Raw genomic sequence first — 23465 nt, forward strand, 5'->3', positions numbered from 1 at the left:
TTTCACACATTAGCTAAAGCACAGCAAAACACTCTGTAAAATGATCAAAAATACAATGTATTCAGTCCAGATCTGCTACAGATCAAAACTATACCAAATACTACTTTTCAATATTGCTTGAAAGGCTATCTCAGGAAAATCCATGTAGACTATTGCTCTGCAGGAGAATTTGTGAATGCTTCAGGATGTCTGTGTAGTGCTGGTGACAAAAGAAGAATCCTCTGTTTTTAAATATCCAGGCAGCCCCAACTGAAGTATGTAGTCCTTTAGGTAGCTTTATAAGTCATAACTAGCAGTTTGAACTGTGCCCAGAAACAGACTAATAGGAGATCCGTTTTTCAAAAATAGCAAGGACACAGAATTCTGGAGTAACTGTACTCTGAAGGATTGGAGTTCAATCTATGAATACCAGGACCAGGAACTTTTCTTATGCACATAGTGTTCCAGTCTAATCTGCAAGAGAGGAGAAGTGTGTATACACACACACACACACACACACACACACACACACACACACTCCTTTTTATCTGTCACAACCCACTAAATGCTTTATTTGGTGTGCTTTGTTTGTGTCCTTGTCTGTTATTTTCTGCATTATCCACTGTTCTCCACAGACTGGTCTCCCATTAGTTTGGAACCTATTTTACATTGCATTCAATTTTTGGATACTCCTAGTTGTTCCTCCACAGGGTTATCGGGCAGTTAGCACAAAATGTATTGTTGCCTACTGTATATTACTACAATAAATATCCTCTCTTTTGCCCTTCACACATACACACATGAAAAAAAAATGTTCAGGCATGCAAAATCTAAGGTAGGAGCATCATATTACTCTTCTTTTTATAATCCTGACTAATCATCAAAAGCATAGATCATGTTCATTTTTTGCATTTTATGCAAAAGGCTTACAATCAGCAACAAATGTAGATAATATCTTTTCTTTAATCAAAGAAGTCTTTATCCATTTCAGCAAAATCTTGCAATTTCATCAACCATTCCTCCATAGTGGTAGTGTCAAATCTTTCCATCCTGTTCACACACAGTAGTAATTTCACAGCAGTAATCTACATTGAAATAATTTCCCATCACTTTTTTATAAATGTTTCTCCATTAATCCTAAAAGGAAAACTTCCAATTTCTAGCAATCCTTAAAATCCTTTGTATCAAAGTATATATTTGAATCCAACTTTTTTTAGCATTTTACGTGTCCATCAAGCACAATAAAGTGTCCCTTCACATTGTTCACATTTGTAATATACATTTGAAATGCCTTTATATATTTTTTGGCATCCTATACCAACAATACATCACTTTATAAAAGGTCTCTAAGATGATAATAATGTAAATTTCAACCACATATCTTCCCATTCATCTATCTATATATGACAAAAAAAATTCTTAGTCCACTTTATCATACATTCTTTAACTTGTTTTTCCTGTTTAAAATTTCAACAAAAGTTCATACATTTTAGAAATTATATGTTCATCATCAGTACTCAATTGTAGTTCAAATTCTGACTTAGTTTGCACCATTTGTCTTTTAATCAATTTTAAATCTTCCAGATAACTGTAAATGGGAAAATTATTGACAACTATATTTTTCTGCTATTAATTGTTCTCTTGATTTGATTTTAAATTCCCCTTGATAGTTTTTAAATAAATCTTGGTATATCAATTCTTTATCTGCAATTTCTCTAATAATATTTAATTTTTTAATTTAATTTTAATTCCATTTATATCCCGCCCTTCTCCGAAGACTCAGGGCGGCTTACAAGCTTAGCAGTAGCCTTCATTATATGTATATGCCTGCTTATTAGGGCTTTCATACACCCCACCAAGCGGCATTATTACAAAGTCAGCTTAATTGCCCCCAACAATCTGGGTCCTCATTTTACCTACCTCGGAAGGATGGAAGGCTGAGTCAACCTTGAGCCTGGTGGGATGCGAACCTGCACTAATTGCAGGCAGCTGGTGTTACTTAAGGAGGCATTAGCCCACTGCTCCACCAAGGCATGTCTGATAAAATAACTTTTGAAGTTCACATTCATTTTAACTTTTCCATCTCACAAATATGCATGCCATCCAAATCTCAAATTGTGATTTTCTATTTGTAATTTGATTATCCAGAGGAGATAATATGATTTAACTTTAGAGAGAAAGGTTAAAATATTTTTGTACTTATAATTACTATGAAGAGTATCGGAAGCCACTTATTTATATCTTTTTTTTCTTTTCTATTTTTCTTCTATTTTTTTCATTTCTTCACTTTTTGCTTTTTGTTTTCTTCCTTTTTTCTCCTTTACTTTATATTAGTTTGTGTTTTTATCTTCCAGTTTTAATAAAAATTACATAATTAAAAAACAGCTGAGGTTGAAGCATGTTTTCTTTTAGCCAAAGTTCCCAGTTCCTGCTTTCTACTACTATTCCCAATGAAATCAGCCACAGAGGTGGAGGCGGTTGTTGTCAGTTTGTGTCTGTGTCATATGAACATATCTCATACCCCAAAGGAATGTTGTTGTTTTTCCCATGGGAGGGACTTGAATGTTTGTCTGAGGAAAATTATGTGTACTCTCTGCAGGCTCTTGCCCAAACAACACCCTTTTGCTCCATGCCTGGAATGGACTTTCCTTTCCCATTTTCATTTTAAATATAGGGTACTGTAAGAGCAGTTACAGAAATGTTCCTGTTGGTTTGAATTCATTGGTCAACCTTGTACCAGTGAAGATGGCACTTCCAATGAAGATGACTTCCTAACCAACATTATTGGTGGCATTTTTACCATGGGACTGAACACAACTAGGACCTGAAGCCCTGTGGTTGGCATACTACCATATTTCCATTCTCAGTATACCTAGAAGATAGTTCTATTAATGATTTTATTGTAGGGATTGCCATAAAAATGCATAAAATAGAGAACATATATAAATGTTTAATGAATTACTACCTCTCTAAGTTAATACATACTTTTTAACATTGCTTTGCTATCTACTAGCAAAAACTAACATTTTCTGCATGGCACAAAAATTCCTTCTTCCCTGCGGTAATCAAAATTTAGGGAAATATGATTTAGCTTTGTATCATAAAATAGTTCATATAGTTCTCTCATTTCTGCAGACTTGCTTATTGGCATGGCTTTTCAAAGCATTGAATAAGAGTTCTGCGTGTGTGAGTGTTTTGCTTCAAAGAAAATAACAAGGTTCTACAGAATATATGGCTGAGTCAGGCACACAACTTGGTTTGAGGAATTTAACCTGGGTGAAGATCAGGTTTAGATGTACAAGTTTTGCCCACCAATTTATAGTTGGATTTGGAAACTTCCTGCTAGTATATACCAGGGTCAGCCGTCAGGTCTGAAGAGATATAAATAGGAAGGCCAATTAATTTCAGTAAACAATCTACATTATTTGATTGTTATAGTGAAATAATTATACTCTAGGTAAAAGTAAAGGTTCCCCCGCACATGCGTGCTAGTCGTTTCCGACTCTAGGGGCCGGTGCTCATCTCCGTTTCAAAGCCGAAGAGCCAGCGCTTGTCTGAGGACGTCTCCGTGGTCATGTGGCCGTCATGACTAGACGCCAAAGGCGCACGGAACGCTGTTACCTTCCCACCGTAGTGGTCCCTATTTTTCTACTTGCATTTTTACATGCTTTCGAACTGCTAGGTTGGCAGAAGCTGGGACGAGTAACAGGCGCTCACTCTGTTACGCGGCACTCGGGATTCGACCTGCCAAACTGCCGACCTTCTGATCGACAAGCTCAGCATCCTAACCCACGGAGCCACCGCGTCCCTCGACCTTCTGATTGACAAGCTCAGCATCCTAACCCACGGAGCCACCGCGTCCCTTAATTATACTCTACATATGCTCAATTAATCTGTGCACTGTTCTAAAAATGACAAATACCCAGTTACCTTCCTTTTAGTTAATCTATGTACAAACGCTTAAACTAGAAAAAAAAGGCGTATTCATTTTTTTAAAAAGTGAACATATTGGGGCCCTTCACGTTTCAGGAGGTATATTTGGGATGGAAGTCATTGAAAAGATCCTTTGAAGGACATTTATTGATGAGAATAGAAATAGCGATTGCTTGCTTTGTGGATTTCTGGTAAAACGGCAGGGTATTTAACTATATTTACAACAGGGGGCCCTATGGAGTTCTTGCTTTTCGAGAAGGCACTTTCTCCGCGTTAGACTTCAGTATGATTACTGGCTAAAAAAAGAATATTAATACTCCGTCGTGAGAAGTCACAAAAACGGATTTAGCGTAGTGTGAATAGAGAAGGCAAAGCCGCGTTGGTAAGACGGGAGACGCTTCCCTATTCGATGCCTCGTTTCTAAACCAGGAGGTGGTGGAAAGTTCAAGCGCGTCCACCAGCCTTGGCACACCAGCCTTCGAAGTGCGGCTTAATCCTAGGTGAGAGAGACCCGACAAGCCAGTAATCTCCCGAGAAAAGTCGCTGCTGGAGCCGGGCACGCCGTTTAGAGTCCGACTTTTCTTTCCAGCCAGGACGTAGCCCACGAAAGGACCGAGGCGAGCAGATTCCGGAGCAGAGCTCTTGGCGCTCTTGGCGAAGTAATCATTCCCCGTTGAACATCGTCCCCGCGGGCAACCTTGCTTCCCTGAACGCGAACAAAAGCATTCTTTCTTCTCCCCCCCACCACCCCCTTTGCGGCCATTCAACGCAAAAGGAATCCTCGGAAGAGGAAATCTCGGTCAGATTAAGAATGGGAAGCGCTGTGTGAGAGTGCGGAGCGGGGGGGGGGAGAAGTCAAGTCGCGAGTAGACAGCCCGCACCTACGCAGGTTGCAGACAGGACGGAGTAATTGTTCGGGAAGGGGGGGGCTAAATGGTAGAGGCAGGGACCACGTGACCCACCTCCCTGCCTCCCTCCCTCCCTCCCGCCGCGGGTCTCTGGGGCAGCTGCCCACACCGGGGTGCCCGTCCACCCTCCCTCCCTCCCTCCCTCTCTCCCTCCCTCCGCTTCCCCGCCGCCGCCGCCGCAGTCTCCTCCCTCTACCGCCCTCCGCCCCCCCGCGTTCGCAGGCGGGCGGGCGGCAGGCAGGCACCGGCTGGAACTCAGTGGGTCGGACGCAGCCATGGCGGAGGGAGGCGAGGGAGAGGAGCTGCTCCGACCGCCGCTGCCCGCCGCGGGGTCGCCGGGCCCTAAGCGCCTGTGCTCGCGGGTGGTGGGGGTGGCCACGCCGGCCCGATCCGGAGGCTGCCCGGGAGGTCCCGTCGGAACGGCGGCGGCGGCGGCGGGCGGTGGCGGCGGCGGGACGCGGGGCTGCTGCCCCCCGGGCGGGCCGGGCACGGGGCCTGGCTGCGGGCCGGAGGGGGCGCTGCTGCCGCTGCTGCAGCCCGAGTCGCTGCTGGACGCGGCAGCCAAGCGTGTGGCGGGCAGCTGGGCCTTCGAGAGGGTAGAGGGCCGTTTCCAGCGCATCCCGGAGCCCGTGCAGCGCCGCATCGTCTACTGGAGCTTCCCCCGCAGCGAGCGTCAGATATGCATGTACTCCAGCTTTCAGCCCGGCCGACCCAGCTGCAACGGGGCATCCGGCAGTGCCTCGGCAGCGGCGGGCAGCGGCGGGACCACCGTCGGAGGAGAGGAGAACCCGGCCACCGTCCCTGGTCCAGCTATTCCCTCGGGGGCGTCCGGCCCGGCCCCTCTGCCGGCCGCCGCCAGCGCCGCCATCTCCGAGGGGCTCCCGTTCCGCAGAGGCATCCGCCTGCTGGAGAGCGGCGCCGTGGATAACGTGCTGCAAGTGGGTGAGTGAGTGAATGCCCTGCCACGGAGCGCCGACGGGAGGTCGCTTCTTCTGCCCCGCCATTCGAGATATCTTTTCCTTTTTTCTGCCCTGTCTGCCTCCTCCTCCTCCTCCTCCTCCTCCTCCTCCTCCTCCTCCTCCCGTCTGCCCTTCCGCTGCCCTCCCGCCTGTCAAGTTCCATTCCGGTTTCCAATCTCGCCCTCCGCTTCGCTTCCCTTTCCACCTTTATACCCTTGCCTTCTTCCTCCCCCCTCCCCCCTCCGTTTTATCGTCTTTCTCCCGTTCCCTTCCGTACCTCTGTGCTCCAAGATCCAGACACACACCCCCACACACACACACACACACACACACACACACACACACTCACACTCGCAGCCTTTTGTCTGCTCTGTTCGTAATTTGACAGTACTTCCCTCCGCGGCCAGCTCTGAAAATCGAGATTAGGGGTAGGAAGAGAAGGATATGTGGAATGTGTTTTGTGGCAATTGAGAAAGGAGCAAGCACTATTATTAAGGTTATATTTCTGTAACGTTATTGGTACATGGGAATGTGGCTAAGGGTTGGGAGACAGACGTTGTTGGGAAGTCTCTGAAAGCATTAGGCAGCTGCCAGTTGAATTGCTGAACTAGACAGAGTAATACACCTTTCACCCAAATTGTGCCTGTAGCATTGCTTTCTTGCCCAGCCACTCCCAACTATCTCTTCCCTACCGGTGAGAGCTGAGAGCGTGAGAGCTGAGAGCGGGGCAGCCAAAAGGCCAGATGAGGATAAGAAAAATAGCATCACCTAAAAAGGCAATTTGGGAAACTGTGGAGACTATACATCACTATGATGCCTTTAAAATGGAAGACAGTGCTGATTTCTATCCAAAGAATCGTAACTTTCCTGGATTGTAACAAACACTATTTCTTAGGAGAAAACAAAACATGTTTAAACTCTGACAAGTACCTGTTAGTTAACATTTTACTATTCCCTTTTGTTTAATGTAAAAAGATACAGCTTTTGGTACTGCATTTTATTATTCCATTCAAAATAAAAAAAGACACGAATCCTTTGACTACCTTGACATAATGCACAAAGTTCATCGTTACTACATTGATCAGAGGCTTATGAATGAAAACAAAGCAACAATATGAGAGAAATATTTTTTAATCTAACAGAAAATAATCTCATTTACATAGCTAATAGAGATAAATGACATGAGTGTTCTCATCAAAACTGGTGTCCTGGTAGGATTTGTTTTGCAAATCTGAAATGTAAAGTTATGTGATGTTGAGTCTACTGTCATTCATCAGCAGTAAGGTTGGCAAATCCCCTTAATTCATTTTTTGAGTCATACTGATTCTTTTATTTATGCCAATTCAAAGAAGGAAAGATACAGTGGTACAACCTAGACTTAATCCAAAGGACAATGATATTATATAATGATTTTGGTATCATAGTCTGATATATTTACATGCCACAATGGTAAAGAGATTATTTTGTTAGATTTTTTTTCCCAGTCAGGAACCTTGTCCAGTTTTGATAATAGATTCTAAAGTAATTTAAGATAATTAAAAAAGGGTGAAATGAAACAATACGCATAACAAGAAATGAGTCTTAATAAAGACTTCATTAGAGTCTTCCTCTAATAAAATATTTAATTGTCTACCCAATTTGGTATCTCTACATGATAGAACATTTTGGACTAAAGGAATAAAAAGTATTAAATTTCTTATAAAAGAATACATTAAATAAGTAATACATTTGGTATGTGAATGTTGGGGCTGGGGATTTCAGGATTGATTTAATGTATATAAATTAATTTGGAGTGATTTTTAAATGATTTTTGTTGCAATCATATGTACCACGATGTGGAACAATATGGGTAAATTATAAGTAGCTTGCTCATTTATAGGAATCTTCATGTCATGCTAAATTCTTTAGTATTCTATTATCAATATTTGCTATAACAGTTTAAAAATGCTTCCTCTAAAATGAGTACTCTTAAAACGTAGGGAGTAAGTAAACAATTTATAAGTGACAAAAATTATTTCAGTCTCTTAATTATAATAACCATTTATCTATCTAAATCACAAAGACACATTTCTTCAATATGGAAAAGAAAATATTAAGTTTGTAAAGGTGTTTCCCTAGTACAATCATGTTCAGTTTCAGCGTAAATCAAATTACATAGGCCTGTTGATGCTTATAGCTAAATTATGGGCATTGTTACAATAACTTGGCCATTTTATAATTCCATAGTTCAAATATCTTGAGACTTGTAGATAGTAACAAAACTTCTTATTTTGCTAGGTTCTGTATTAATAAATGTAAACTTTAAATGCAGACTGGTATTTTTAAGTGAATTACTCAGCACTGTCAGTGATAGTTTACTTGTTGAACTATGAATCATGAATGCGTGCTTCGTGTAGGTATGTAGCCTATTCCCATGATACTAAACAAAAGTTTTCAGTTTGTACTGATGCTCTATCTCAGTTTTTTTTTAAAATCCAAATCTTAAACTAATTCATAACAGGGTTGGAGAAAGAGATGAAAGATTGCTTACTTAATAGGGGAAGGAGTTAGTGTTTATTTGCATAATACTGTAGTCTGTTTGCCAGAAAGGGGCTGAGCAATAATTAAATAAAACAAACATAGTCTGAGGTGATAGATGTTTATTTTGTGCAGGTGGTGGGGCATAGCTTATTCTGTATCTCTACAGTAAACCACATTTTTTAATGTAAAGAGAGGCATAAACCTAACCAGCAAAGAAATTAGCTAGGCCTAGAAATATTTGCACTGAAATTGGAAATTTGATGCCTGGATATACTTAATGGGATCATTATATTTTAATGGCAAAAAAAATCCTACCTATGAAATCAGTTCAGCTGCATATTTATAATAAACACTACCTGTGTTTCTTTATGTTGTTATACAACCAATGCATTTTTATGTCTCTTTATACCTGGTAAAAATCATAGAATAGAAAATGAATATTGTTTCAAAGGAATACAGACATTTATAAAACAAATGGTTGTGTATTTATGCTAAAGCAATAAAAAAATAACAGAGGTGGACAGGATAAACTGATTTTTGCATGTAACCTTTTGGTACCTACCATTATGGACAGTTTATTGCTGTGTCATATGTGGAAAAGCAAACACTGTTTTCTTTTAATTTTACAGTTATTAAATTGAGTTTTCATATTCAGAAAGCTGTTGGATACAAGCATCTAAGCACATACTAATACATATTTAGTTTTGTGTAGCAGTGGTGGAAGTATTTATAAAATACTAGATGCATTAAAAGATAAAAGTATACAGAATCTTAACATGAAACACTAATGTCTGGTGGGATTTTCTGGAAATCCAAAACATGAGGATATTAATATTTAGTAAGCTAATTTTCATATTTTTTCTGCAATTGTGTAAATTTATTTATTTATTTAATTTTTATTACATTTATATCCCGCCCTTCTCCGAAGACTCAGGGTGGCTTACAAGCTTAGCAGTAGCCTTCATTCTATGTATATGCTGCTTGTTAGGGCTTTCGCCTCCCCCCCAAAGCGGCATTATTACAAAGTCAGCTTATTGCCCCCAACAATCTGGGTATTTTTTAAAAAAACAGATATACTCAAACTTTGCAGTGCTAAATAAGTATATTTGTGTCACCCATGTTAAGGATTTCATTTGGGTTAGAACTAGGCAAGGAATAAATGTCGCATTTACTGAAATACTGTATATGTAACTTTCATGAGATATCCTATGCTCAGGCTTACTTTTAGCTGGGCTACTGTAGATTAGCTTCTGTCTTAACTGCCTAATATTTTTACCCATTTTGAAAGGTTAGGAATTTATAATGTTAAAAATGCAGTACTGAACTTTGATAACAGAGAAAAGTATATATATAGACAACTCCAGAGATTGCAGATATATTCTTATACATCATGTCATGTAAGTGTGATAGGCAGTATAGAAATTTGATAAATAAATAAATGTCATGCTAGAAATCATGAGCTGGTGGGAAACCATTTGCCAATTGTAGTACTGCTGTGATTGACAGATATTTTTGACAGATGGCTTAAGTGGATCCACAGATTTAGCCCTCTGTCAAAACTTTCTTCAGGCTTTATTTTTCACCCTGACGGTATAAGCTTGCTGTGGCTTTAGAAATATTTTGCAACTCATTTCTAAATTTCTCATGTTTCCCCTGGAAGCAGTGACCTACAATTTGAGAACTCCTATTCAGTGGAACTGTTGCTATTATACATATACATATACATATACATATACATATACATATACATATACATATACATATACATATACATATACATATACATATACATATACATATACATATACATATACACTACGGTATATGTAATGTAGTTTTTCCTTCAGTGGCTTTCATGCTTAAAAGCTTGTATTGTATTGATTTTTGTTATACAATTTATAGAATCATAATCAAGTTGGAAATTAAAACATCCCAGCTGGTTGAACACATCTAAAAGAGAGCTCAGCATCTCTGTGGGTAATTTGCTCTAAACTGCTGTGATAGAAATTTTTTCTTAATGTTCAATGGGAAACTGCTTTCCTAGAATTTAAATCCATTGTTCTGTGTCTGACATTTTGGAACAAGAGAGAAGTTGTGGACCTTCTTCTATACAGTTGTACCTGGGTACTTGTTAATTGGTTCTGGGAGTTGTGATAAGTACCAAAAACAATTACTAAACAAATTTTTTCCATAAAGAATAATGCAAATAAATGCTATGCATTCCCAAACCAATGACAAGGCACATTTTTAAGGCAATATGTAAAAAGATAGGGATGTGTATCATTGCATGAGAAATAAACCTAAGAATTAATAAATACTTAGATTAAATAAGACAAAAACTTTACCTATACTGGTGGGGAAAAAGCCCCCAAATACACAAAATGACCACAGAAGCTAAGATAAGGCTGCAAGGGGATGTGCACAGGGCAAGAGCTACCGCGTGATTAATGCGTCACCCTTTGTTTTGGCTGGAAAGGGTAGCGAGTCACCAGGCTGCCGACACCGAAAAGTTTTACCTTGCGTGTTGAATACCAAATAAATGACGAGTACTGGGACAAACTTTTCTTGTCAAAATGTGTTGAGTACCAAATTTGATGAGTTTCAAAGCAGTTGAGGTACCACTGTATAACATTATTATTTTTTTTATTGAAAAGTTTTTCAATACATTTTATCTTTAACAACCCCTCCCCCCCACCCCCTACCCAACCCTTCCTAACCCTCCCCCCTCCCCAAATTTGGATTTAAACATTATTTAAGGTATTATCATATTCCTCATTTCGAGATTAAAATTACTACATACCAGCTACTTCAATGAGTATTCACAGGACTTCATGTCTAGTTTCTTGGTATCCTTATTGTCCTTTGTGGAATTTTTTCCATTTTTAGTTAGTTATTTAATTGATTTATATGACGGTCCTCTTGCCACGTGACCTTGGGTGGCTAGCAAAGTGAACAGAATTAATAGAAATTCGTCCCAGAGGTGCTTTTTCAAAAAGCAACTGGAGTTTGTTTTTTCCTTGAAGATGTTTTCCTTCTTGTCCAAGAAGCTTCTTCAGTTTTGGAGAAGCTTCTTGAATGAGAAGCAAACCATCTTCGAGGAAAAAACAAAGTCCTGTTGCTTTTTGAAAAAGCACCTTTGGGACAACCGTGATCTGGATGCCTGAAAATCTCCATTGACATTAATAGAAAGTTGTAAAATAATAAACAATAAGGTAAAATATATTGTGCAGGGGATCAGACACAAAACACATATCTGACTCATCTGCTTTCCTCAGACAGTACCTACAAAAAAGTCCAGTCTTCTGGTCCTTCATAAAGGGTGACAGGGATGGGGCCAGTCATATTATAAGAGCCTTGGTGGAGCAGTGGGCTAATGCCTCCTTAAGTAACACCAGCTGCCTGCAATTAGTGCAGGTTCGCATCCCACCAGGCTCAAGGTTGACTCAGCCTTCCATCCTTCCGAGGTAGATAAAATGAGGACCCAGATTGTTGGGGGCAATTAAGCTGACTTTGTAATAATGCCGCTTGGGGTGTGTGTGAAAGCCCTAATAAGCAGGCATATACATAGAATGAAGGCTACTGCTAAGCTTGTAAGCCGCCCTGAGTCTTCGGAGAAGGGCGGGATATAAATGGAATTAAAATAAAATAAAATAAATAAATATTTGGGGTTGTTGAGGGGGTCTGGAGCTGCATAGGGCAGATGCTGAGAGGGTGAAGATATATATACCTTATGGTTCCTATATGTTGGCATTATTTGGTGGGTCTATATTATCTGTTAGATAATATAGAATGGGAAAAGACAATAGTTGATAAATAACCCAGACATAACAAGGGCTTCATAGGAGAATCCTTTCAGTGAATCCTTAGTGTAATTTATTTATTTATTTATTTTATTAGATTTATATACCGCCCTTTCCCGAAGGACTCAGGGCGGTTTACAGGGTATTTTAAACCAAACCAATACAAAAGTTAAAAACAATTTTAAAAAGATTAAATCATCCCTAAAAAATAAAACCCCAGTTAAAAATTCTCAGCCTGGGCCGGAGAGCTCAAACAGACAGGTCTTCAGGTCCCGGTGACATGAACGAAGGTCGGGGGCAGTCCTAAGCTCCACGGGCAGCTGGTTCCAGAGGGCAGGCGCACCCACAGAGAAGGCCCTCCCCCTGGGTGTTATCCGCCGGCAGTCTTTTACCGGCGGCACCCTGAGAAGACCCTCCCTGTGTGAGCGCACTGGATGAAGGGAACTTGATGCTGGCAGCAGGTGTTCCCTCAAATATCCCGGACCCAAGCCAGAACTTGGAAGAAAAATCTGACCAAAACCGAATAAAGTATAACTATCATTTCTTATGCTTTGGAAAATGTATGTCACTTGATGTGATTCAAAACTGTAGTTGCTTCTTTGTTTGCTCTTTTGCAATAACATCATATTGCTGCCTCATATGCAATTTGCAATTCTGAGGTAATAATAATATCGAGTACCATTATCAAATTATGTATCCCCCTTACTACAGCTCAGTTGTTGAATTTTGTTTCCAACGTGAAAAGCTGTGCACAAAATTTGTGTTAATTTTAATTCCATTAATTTCAATCACTGACTCTGCAAAGATTGTACAAGTACTGTACTCCTTGACTTAAAACAGTTCGTTTAGTGACTATGGTTTGAATTTTTGTAGTTGAATTTTTCTGCACTTGAAGTACCATATGCTTCTACTCTAGAGAATATTAAATGTGTTTTTCATAAGAGGTACTGTACAAGGAGAGGCAGAAAAATATACATATCTGGCTAATTTACAATTGCTCAGTGAGGAATATTTGATTCCTCTAGATAATTATCCTGATGAATTGAAAAAAATTGACATAATTAGGAAATGAATTTAGCTTGAAATGATTGTAAAGTCTATTCAAATAGACATATTTAGGGTTCTGATTCCAGGGTTCTGATAAAAAAAATGTACTGCAGTCAATTCTCTGAAATCTGCCTGACTCAGATTATAAAAGGTAAGCATTCCAACATTTTGACATATTCTAGGCTTTTGAGGACTGTTAGTTAAGTAAAAAAAATTTCTGAGCATTTTTTGTTCCTTGGGAACCAGTAAACAGATTTTGCAGATTTTTGTATTGTTAGTAAAACCTCTCATCTTGTACCTAATTTACTAGACATGATAATGAGACCAAAGAAATAATACACAGGGAGTCCTCGAATTATGGCTATTTGTTCAGCAACTGTTCACAGTGATGATGATACCGAATAAAGAAACTTGTGCCCTGCTCTCAGTCACTCTGATGGCCCCAAAGTCACGTGAACAAAATCTGGACACTTGGCAACTGGCTCACATTTATATTGGCTGTGGCAGTCACATGATCGCCAACTCCTCTGCTGACTTCCCACAAGTAAAGTCAGTGGGGAAGCCAATGGGGAAGATGACAAGTCATTTGGGTAAATCTCCCCTCCCTCGTGCCTTTCTTCACTCTCACACATCATCCCCTTCACTCATTCACACCCAGCAGCCCTTTCCTTCCCCATCCTCCCTGCATTTGTGAATAGACATGCATCCACCAGCTCTCTCCTTCCCTGGACTTTCCTGCGCTCGCACACAGGCATGCTCCCACTAGCATCCTCCTTCCCTGGCCTCCTTGCACACACAGACATGCAGCTACCAGCACCCTCCTTCCCTGTGTCTTCTTGTGTTCACACACAAACGTACATGCACCTCTCACACTGTTTTCCCAACCTCCATGCACTTGTATACATGCATCCCACGCCCTCTTTCACACACGTCCTTGTACCCTACACCTTCTTTCACACTCTCCTGAGGTTCACTCTGCAGTGCAGCACACACACACACACCCCAATTTGTGCATATTGTGCACTGTGTCTCCCAGGGCCTCCTCCACCCTCTCTGTAGCACCCAACTGGTCCTCATCTGAGGCTGCCTTTGCATCCTACTGAACAACCTGAAGGACTGCCTAGATAGCTGATTGGTGGAATTTGGTTAACAACCGCCACAGGGGATGCCAGGATTGCCATCACTAAGTGATGCACTCATGCATCACTCAGGGGCAGCAATCCCAGTCCCAATGGCCATTGTAACTAAAGGACTACCTGCACATGTATACAATGTAGCCCTTCTTAAACCATTTTCAGTTTTGAACATTATTCAGTGTTAAAAACTACATTGAATTTTTATCTTATCACTCTGACATCTGACTTCATCTGACTTCTTTTGAAAGTATCCAACACATTCTCCCAACATGTTTGATTCCGCTTTTCTCTCAACTGTCTGCTTTTTTCCAAGAATAATTTTTGGGGAGTTCTTTCAGGGTCACTCATGAGAAGAAGAAGGGGCAATTAGAGGGTGAAATAGGAAAGGGATAATAAAGAAATAGGATATATGTAAGCATCAGTTTGGAAAGCAGTAGTCCTTTTCTAATGGAGAGTCCAATGAGCAAAAAGGCTCTTATTGGCAGTCCATAGTAGCATATGATATGTGAGCACCTTTTTCAGTTGACTGGGTACTGTATCAAATGTTCTATGGTGCAAAGAACAGAACTTTGTTGCTTTATTAGTAAAAATATCACTGTTATTTTTCTTTACAGGTAGTTCCCAACTTATAACCATAACTGAGTCCAAAATTTCTGTTAAGTGAGACAGTTGTTAAGTTAATTTTGCCCTATATTATGAGTTTTCTTCCCACAGTTGTTAGTGAACCACTGCAGTTGTTAAGTTAGTAACACGGTTGTCAAGTGAATCTGGCTTCCCCATTGATTTTGCTTGTCAGAAGACTGCAGAAGGTGGTCACATGACCCAGGGACACTGCAATTGTCATAAACATGAGCCCGTTGCCAGGCATCTGAATTTTGATCACATGACCATGGGGATGCTGCAATTAGTGTGAAAAACAGTCATAAGTCAGTTTTTTCAGTGCTGTTGTAACTTTGGTCACTAAATGAACTGTTGTAAGTCGAGGACTACCTGTATGTAGAAACAAGGAAGGAATATTGTCTTCACCTTCTATGGAAAGAGGAATCTTATGACTTTACAAATATAGATTTGCGTAATGGATATTTATGATGGTGATGGGGAATCATAGCATGTAGTTAGCTGATGCGGTTAATATGTTCTTTGAATCTCCTATTATTTTTGTTTTCATCTAATTTACAGGTCTACAGTGGTATATGACCTGTATTTGTGTAAACAGCAAGTGTGTCTAGAAGAAACCCACTAGAACGGTGCCACATAGATAAAAGGGGTTACATTATAGATCCCACTCCTGATGTTCCTGGATATGTATTGGCAGTGAAAAATCCTCTGCAGTTGAAGCTTGTGTGAAGAGGATGGGCAGACACAGTAAAATTAATGTTTCTACATATTTAATAATTATGCAGGAGAAGAAGTTTCAGCAGTTGATTTTCATAGAAGCTGTACTTCCTGTTCAGTGTTAAAGGTACCCCTTACACTATTTTGCATCCAGGCATCCAATAAATGCAGCCTTAGCTTAACAGGGCTCATTTTTATAATTGTAGCATATTTCAGCTCTCACGGCAATGGAATTTATTTCTGGTTAAGTACACCTTCGTGTTTCCTCTAGGCAATATTTTACATTTTAATCTTCTTTGATTTAACAACTATTACAGGTTACTTATCCTCAACACATTTTGTAAGGATTAAGTCTCACTAAACTACATTAACAGAAAACCTTTTTTGACTACTGAACTAGACCTGTTTGGGTGAGGATGTAGTGATATAAAGCAGGGCTTTTCAACCTTATCACCCATTGTACCACTTTTAGGATATGGCAACATCCGAGTACCACCAGTTGCCTAGCAAGGTGTCAAAAACTTGATGACCAAAAAAAGAAAAGAAAAAAGTGATGAAGTACAGGTAGTTCTCAACTTACAACAGTTCGCTTAGTGATTGTTCGAAGTTACAATGGCACTGAAAAAAGTGACCCCCAAGCCACAGCCAAGCAAATGGCTGCCTGCCTGCCCAGCGGCGCTCTTCCTCCTGTCCGAGGTTTTCATTGTTGTTAGCATTTCTGTTGAGGATTGGCAGTTGGGGTAGGGTGGGGGTGTTTGGTTTTTATTCCCCCCCTCTGCTGGGTGGTTGCAGCAGGTTTTGGTCACTTCACATGACCCTGGGACACTGTGACCGTCATAAATATGAATCAGTTGCCAAGTACCTGAATGTAAATCACAAGACCCTGGAGATGCTGCAACATTCCAGCTGATTGGTGCTTCTTCTGGGCTCAGCAGAAGTGCCAGGATAAGCGCCGAGCTCCAGCTGGAGCATGGCACTGATCCTGGCGCTTCCGTTGAGCCCTGACAGCCCTGCAGCTCCAGCCATCTCTTGCTCAGGCTTGTGCGGTGCTGCCACTGGTTCAGCTCATTCTCCTCCCCTGCTACCACTTTTCTAGGATGGTCACGTACCACCTGCCAGGTGCCAATGTACCACAGGTGGTACCCGTACCACTGGTTGAAAAGCCCTGATATAAAGCAAGGAGTAAGAGTCTATGTTATTCTACAAAGCAGCTTTGAGGACAAAATAGTTAATATAATGTTTGAACTGCTTAGTGACATTGCAATAGATCCATGGTGGTGAACCTATGGCATAGGTGGCATGCAGAGCCCTCTCTGTGAGCACGTGAACCATTGCCTCAGTCCTAGGCCTTCAGATGGGTTTTATAAAACCTTTTCACTTAGTCCTCCACCTCCATGTGCAAAAAAAAAAGTTCAATCAATCAATTTCAACCTCTTGTGGGGGGAAAAAAGATCTTGCAATGTTGGAATTGATTGATTGAACTTTTTAGTCTCACCTAGTCTGCCATTAACACCGCAGCCACGCCTACCCAATGGGCCATGCCTACCCAATGGGCCATGCCTACTCAATTGGCCACACCCACCCGGCACCTGACAATACATAAGTGGGTTTTGGGTTGCAGTTTGGGCACTCAGTCTCTAAAAGGTTCGCCATCAGTGCAATAGATGTAGTCCTCAAGTCACGACGGTATTTGAAATCAAAATTTCAGTTTGCAAGGCTAAGCAAGTTGGTCCTGGTTTAATGATCTTTTTGCCATGGTTGTTAAGTGAATCACCTCAGTTATTAAGTGAATGACATGGAAATTAAATGAACCTGGCTCCACCCATTATCGGAAACCTGCTGGAAAGGTCACATATGGCAACCACATGACTTTGGGATGGTGTAAATACATGCTGGGTGCCAAGCACCCAAATTTTGATCATAGGACTGTGGGGATGCTGCAACTGTTGTAAGTGTGAGGACTGGTCATGTTGCTTTTTTCAGTGCTGTTGTAAGTTCAAATGGCTGTTAAATGAATGGTTGTAAGTCAAGGACTACCTTTATTAGATCAGTCTTCTCAGAGATAAATCAATTGGTTTAATGGAATTTATCCTGGAAATGTACAGTATTGAATATGGATACTTCTAGATGGGCTATTTATACTTGTCCAAGGACACAAAACAAACAGGATTATAGGTTGCTAGAGTTAAGCAGTCATAAATTCCTATTGTTTTCTGTAGAAGATTAAATCAAAGGCTTTAATTCTTCCATTAAATTTAATAGGGTGCTATGATTTAAATATTCTGTTTGCAGTTTTGACAGTTAAATATTCATAATTCGAGCTTTAGAATTAGATCTAAGTTGTTCTTTTATGTAGAAAAAACAGCTTTGTCTCAATGCATCTGATAAAAGGTCTTAGGATTTTAAAAGTTTACAGATAAACTTTAATTCTTATTCTTATTAAATGATTAAATAATAATAAATAATTTTAATAATAAAATAATAATTCTTATTAAAGCTTTTAATTTAAAATATGTAATCTTGAGAGATTTATCATATAACAAAATGTAACATTTTTTAAAGAAAAAGTATAATTAAAAATATGTAAATAATTTCCACAACTGCTTTCTTGGGAACATCTAGGTCAGGGATGTCAAGCTGCCGGCCCGCGGGCTGGATGCGTCCTCTGGAAGCCGCGCCCACCCCATTGCCGGCAATAGCAAAACTGTCCTGATACGTTGCGCAACGTCATGTAACATCGCAAGTTTGACATGTCTGATCTAGGTCAAATTATGCAAATATGTGTTTGGATGCTGTAGGTAATTCTTAATTGTAATGTAGCATTTGTTCTTAACTGTTGTGAAGCTCTGGGCCAAATTCCAACATATTCTATACTGTATGTTGTATTCAAGTGCAAAATAATGCATTTAAACGAAGCCATTTTATTTTGCACTTTGCAAGCAGTAAAACTGGGAAGAGGAATGTTGAGCAATGTTAAGGGATAGAGCAAATTTTGGGGAAGAAGTGGAACAGTTTTGCCTAAAGCAGACCTAGAACTTGCTGTCTCCTGATTCCTAGGCCAGTAGCACTATGCCAAACTGACAAAATATGTTTTTAATGCTATGTGCTTTGCTTTATTATTTGTTTTCTGCTGTATACCACCCAGAGTCACATTGTTTGAGTTGGGCAGCCTTATACATACATTGAGTCAATAAATAATGGGACAATCTAGATAGAAGGAGAAGAAGACAAACAGCAGGAAGTGGCATAAGCTCAGTAACAATGGCAAAGGGGACACCAGTGGAAGACCTGAAGGGCCAAATTGGGGACAGGTCTATCTGTGTGGTTGCTAAGAGGCAACACCATCTTGATGACACATGATCACTCAATCAATCAATCAACTTTAGGCCAAGTAGTTTTCAGAATCTTTTCTCCTTTGCTCTTTCCTTTTTAAAATCCTTTCCTTGTTTCTAGCTTCATTGTTATATAAGGAGAGAGGAATCTTGGTGGCTAGGTGCTACACCTAATAGTTTTTGTAGCCCGAGGGCTATATTAGGAAATGGTGCAAGGTATTTGGGGATATATGCCATGCCATGTGGCTGTGGCAAAGCAGTTTTTTGTTTGCTTTTTTCTTTGTTTTCAAGGGGAGTTTGATGAGATTTCTTTTTTCATTATTAAAATAAAAGGTTTCCTATTTGTTATTACATTGATTTTTTAAAATTATTGTTAAGCATGATCTAGGGATTATAGTAGTATATGTTTCAAGATCAAATAGTTGAAAATTGTGCTACCGGTTTTCAGCAACTGTAGGTGTAGAAATGTGTGGGCCTCACAAAAATTTTGTGTCTTGGTGGTTTAAATGGTTTAAATGGTGTTTGGCTTTCTTGCCTTTTCATTCTCCAGCGCTCTATGCTTCTTTCATAACTGGATTCAGAGCCCCTCTGTTCACACAGGGCTGCTTTGCATTTCTTTGCAAGCCATGAACAGCAGCAGCAGTCTCCAGGCCCAAAATTTGCTTTTGCTTTCAGTTAAACTAGTCTCTGTCTCGTGAGGGACTGTGGCTCATAACGTTCATGTTAGAGAACCTCAGATAATGAGTGAGTCCCTCACAGGGAGCAGGTGGTTCTTGAGAGACCAAGAGAGAAATAAGCATGATTCAGCACTGCAGTACTAGAGCAGTCAAAAATACAGCACCTTTTTCCACATAATTTCAAAATAGGAAAGATTTAGTATGCTATTTTGTACATAATAAATATCTCTCCCATTTCTCTCCGTCTTTTTTCCCTCTCTCTCTCATGCACATCCACACTATTTATCTATTTATCTATTTACCTATTTATTTATCTATTTATTTACCTATTTATCTATTTATATGTTTATGTTTATCTATCTTATCTATTTCCCACCTTTATTATTTTTGTAAATCAAGGCAGTGAATACACACAATACTCCTTCCTCCTATTTTCCTCACTACAACAACCCTGTGAGGTGAATTAGGCTGAGAAAGAGTGGCTGGCCCCAAGTCAGCCAGCCAGCTTTCATGCCTAAGTATGGAAGTAGATTTCGCAATCTCCTGTTCTTCTAGCTTGGTGCTTTAACCACTAGACCAGGGGTAGGCAACTTTGGCTCTTTTATGACTTGTGGACTTCAATTCCCAGAATTCCTGAGCCAGTTGGCTCAGGAATTCTGGGAGCTTGAAGTCCATGAGTTATAAAAGAACCAAGGTTGCCTATCCCTGCACTAGACCAAAGTGGTCTAGTTTTTTTTTAATTTAATAAGTACAATATGTTATCATTTTTCCCCCTGAAGCCAGTGGTTGTAATGTAGTACATTTGAAGGTGTATGAGTTCCCTTAAGAGCAATAATCCCTGAATCAAAAAAAAATTTCATTAAAAAAACTATGAGTGCAAAGCACAAATGACATAAAAGAGATTGAAAAATTGTGAAAACATCAATCGATATTATTCTTTCACCTTTTTATTCTTTGAAAAGTACATATTCATTAACTATTTCAAGAGCCTTCTTGTGAGAGATAAATGTTCATGCTTTTGTTTGTTCATGAATGTGCTAGATGTCAATATGCCTTAATTAGCATTTTGTGAACATTTTTATCAATGCTGTCATTGTAAACTAGAAATCACAGGATAAAATAAAATATGCATTTGTTTACCTGTATTTGGGCTCATCTTCTGGCACAGTGGAGCCTGAGCAATTGTGTTAATCCACTCTCAGCTGATGACATCCACAAGTCACGTTTCTTGCCCCTAAAGGGAGTAAAAATGCTCATGTGCTTGATTAGCAGAGGTCAGGGTGGAATTCTACAGATTGCTAGCATTGGGCAGCCTTAATTGCCCAGTCTCTGTACATACTTTGCCTGGTTCAGTAGAATAAATGTCTAAATACTAAATATGGGGTTTCTGAAACTAGAATGAACTGCATATCTGAGTTTTAGACAAAGTCATATGTTCAAAACTTCACTCTCATTAGTAAGCAATTCCTTGTAATGTTGGACAAGCTGTATGTGGGGGGGGGGAAATGTTTGTATATGAGTAAATTGCAAATACATATAAGTTAACATGTTAAAATGTTTACATACTTCTTAGTTAAAATGTAGAAACTAGAGAATATAATAGCATATCACATATACACTCACTTAAAAGCTGTGCCTTCAAGCCAGTTTTGACTCCTAGTGATTCCTCGCTGCATTTTTCAGAAGTGGTTCGTCATTGCCTTTTTTCTCTGGTTGAGAGAGATTATCTGTTTCAAAATTACTTGGTTTTATATCTAAGGCAAAACTAGAACTCATAATCTCTCAGTTTCTAGACTGCTGCCTTAATCAGTACACCAAACAAGCTCTAGATATAATTTGCTAGTCACTAATCAGTGATAATGGTGATTGATAATTTGTAAGCACTTAAAATTGTTTATTGTTTAAAATGTTATTTCAATGTAAGAAAACTTAAAAAATAAAACATTACACACAAAAAATATTTACATACTGAAGCCCCCTCTTCTCCCTCTTCTGTCTTTCTTCTGTGGATGCATTTTGAACTTATTTAAACTTTAATTATGGACAGTCCTTTACTTATGAACAGCTTACATTCTGAGAGGCTGTTCATAAGTCACATTTTGTTTGCGAGTCCAACTAAGTATAAAATATATGAACAGTACGGTTTTTTCCTCACATAGGTGGTGCTTACATTTAATTCCAGAAATACTATAATTCACAATCACTACACAAAAGAAGTTTATTGCAAATTGAACACTACGAGATCAGCAAACAGATAGGAATGGATAGCAAGCAAAATGGCGCACGCTCAACTTCCCAAAGCATAATGGTGCTGCCTTCCAGGATCGTCTAGGCTGGAGTTGCAGATTGGTTTGTTCGTATCAGTGAAAGTTCATAACCTGAAAATTTGTAAATAAGAGACTGTACTATTAATTTTAAAATTGAAATTTTTATAAATGTAATAATTGTCATGGACCTTGTATGGCCTGAAACCCAGCAGTTATTAATTAAAAATTTTGAGGAGGGAGGTGGGCTTGTGGGGTCTGTTAGGAGCCACCTTTCAGTGTGGAGCAGGCCTGTGGCATGATTCCTTTGTCTATAGTAGGGGTGTCAGATTCGCAACATCACGTGACTTGTTGCAACGTATCACGACTTTTTCTCCATTGCCGGCAATGGGGTGGGCGTGATTTCGGCATGATGCATCCTGATGTGCTAGCTAGGCCCAATGTAGAGCTGTTAGCTGCAAGACTGGGAAAGGACTGCTGTCCTAAGCAAAAGGCGCTTCTCCCAGAAGCTCTCGCTCAGGCCATGCTGTGGCAGTGCTGAATGATCACCATTGCTCCAGTAAAGCTGAAACTTCCTATGTGGCAGCTTGTGTAGGAATCCTTGCTAGCCCAGTGTTTTATGGTGCTTAATTTATTATTATTACTATTATTAATAATAATAATAATAATAATAATAATAATAATAATAATAATAATAATATCATTGCAGTCAGCCAGATGTTCAGACTGGATATGGCATTTTTGTCTACCTATCGAGTCCTTACCAAGGACCTGGGATAGGCAGATGTGGATGTTTGATGGTATTATAGATATCGTCGCAGGATGGAAGCAGTTCCTAGTAAGGCCGCCTTTTGCAATTGATTAATGACAAATTTATCAATGGCAATGGCGTTCAAGTGGTGCTCCAGTTGTTTTGGGATTGCACCCAAAGCGCCTATTACTATTGGTACTACCCTTTCTTGCCTTTGCCACAGTCTTTCTATTTCTATTTGTAGGTCTTTGTATTTTGTTATCTTCTCCAGTTCTTTCTCGTCTATTCTGCTGTCTCCAGGTCCTGCCACGTCCACTATCCAGCCTTTTCTGTCCTTCTTATCAACAATTGTTAAGTCCAGAGTGTTATGTTGCAGGTGCTTGTCTGTTTCAATCCTGAAGTCCCAGAGCAGCTTAACTTTAACATTTTCTATGACTTTCTCTATTTTATGATCCCACCAGTTCTTGATTACAGGCAAATGATATTCCTTGCAGATCTTCCAATGCACCATTGTTGCTACTTTGTCATGCCGCTGCTTGTAGTCAGTCTGCACAATCTTCTTGCAGTAGCTTACTAGATGGTCCACTGTTTCTTCAGCTTCTTTGCATAGGCGGCACTTACTGTCTGTTGCTGTCTTCTCAATTTTGACTTTGTATGCATTTGTCCTTAAGGTTTGGTCTTGTGCAGCCAGAATTAGTCCCTTGGTCTCTTTCTTCAACTTTCCTGCTCTTAGCCATTGCCAGGTCTTGTTATTATCTATTTTCCCAGCTATTTTTTAATGTACTGGCCATATAGTGCTTTGTCTTCCCATGCCTCTATTCTGT

General features: G+C 39.8%; 1 protein-coding gene across 1 annotated transcript in view; it reads left to right on the forward strand.

The window, feature by feature from the left end:
• Positions 1 to 5058: 5058 nt before the first annotated feature.
• ZSWIM5 (zinc finger SWIM-type containing 5) overlaps positions 5059 to 23465 on the forward strand; it is a 161064-nt gene continuing 142657 nt past the window's right edge. The window contains exon 1 of the mRNA XM_081325709.1: positions 5059 to 5762. Within this exon, the coding sequence (XP_081181835.1) occupies positions 5096 to 5762 (667 nt within the window). The 5' untranslated portion in view covers positions 5059 to 5095. The remainder of the gene's footprint in view (positions 5763 to 23465) is intronic.

Source organism: Vipera berus (genome assembly GCF_964194415.1).
Source record: "Vipera berus genome assembly, chromosome: 3".
In the NCBI taxonomy this organism is placed as follows: Eukaryota; Metazoa; Chordata; class Lepidosauria; order Squamata; family Viperidae; genus Vipera; species Vipera berus.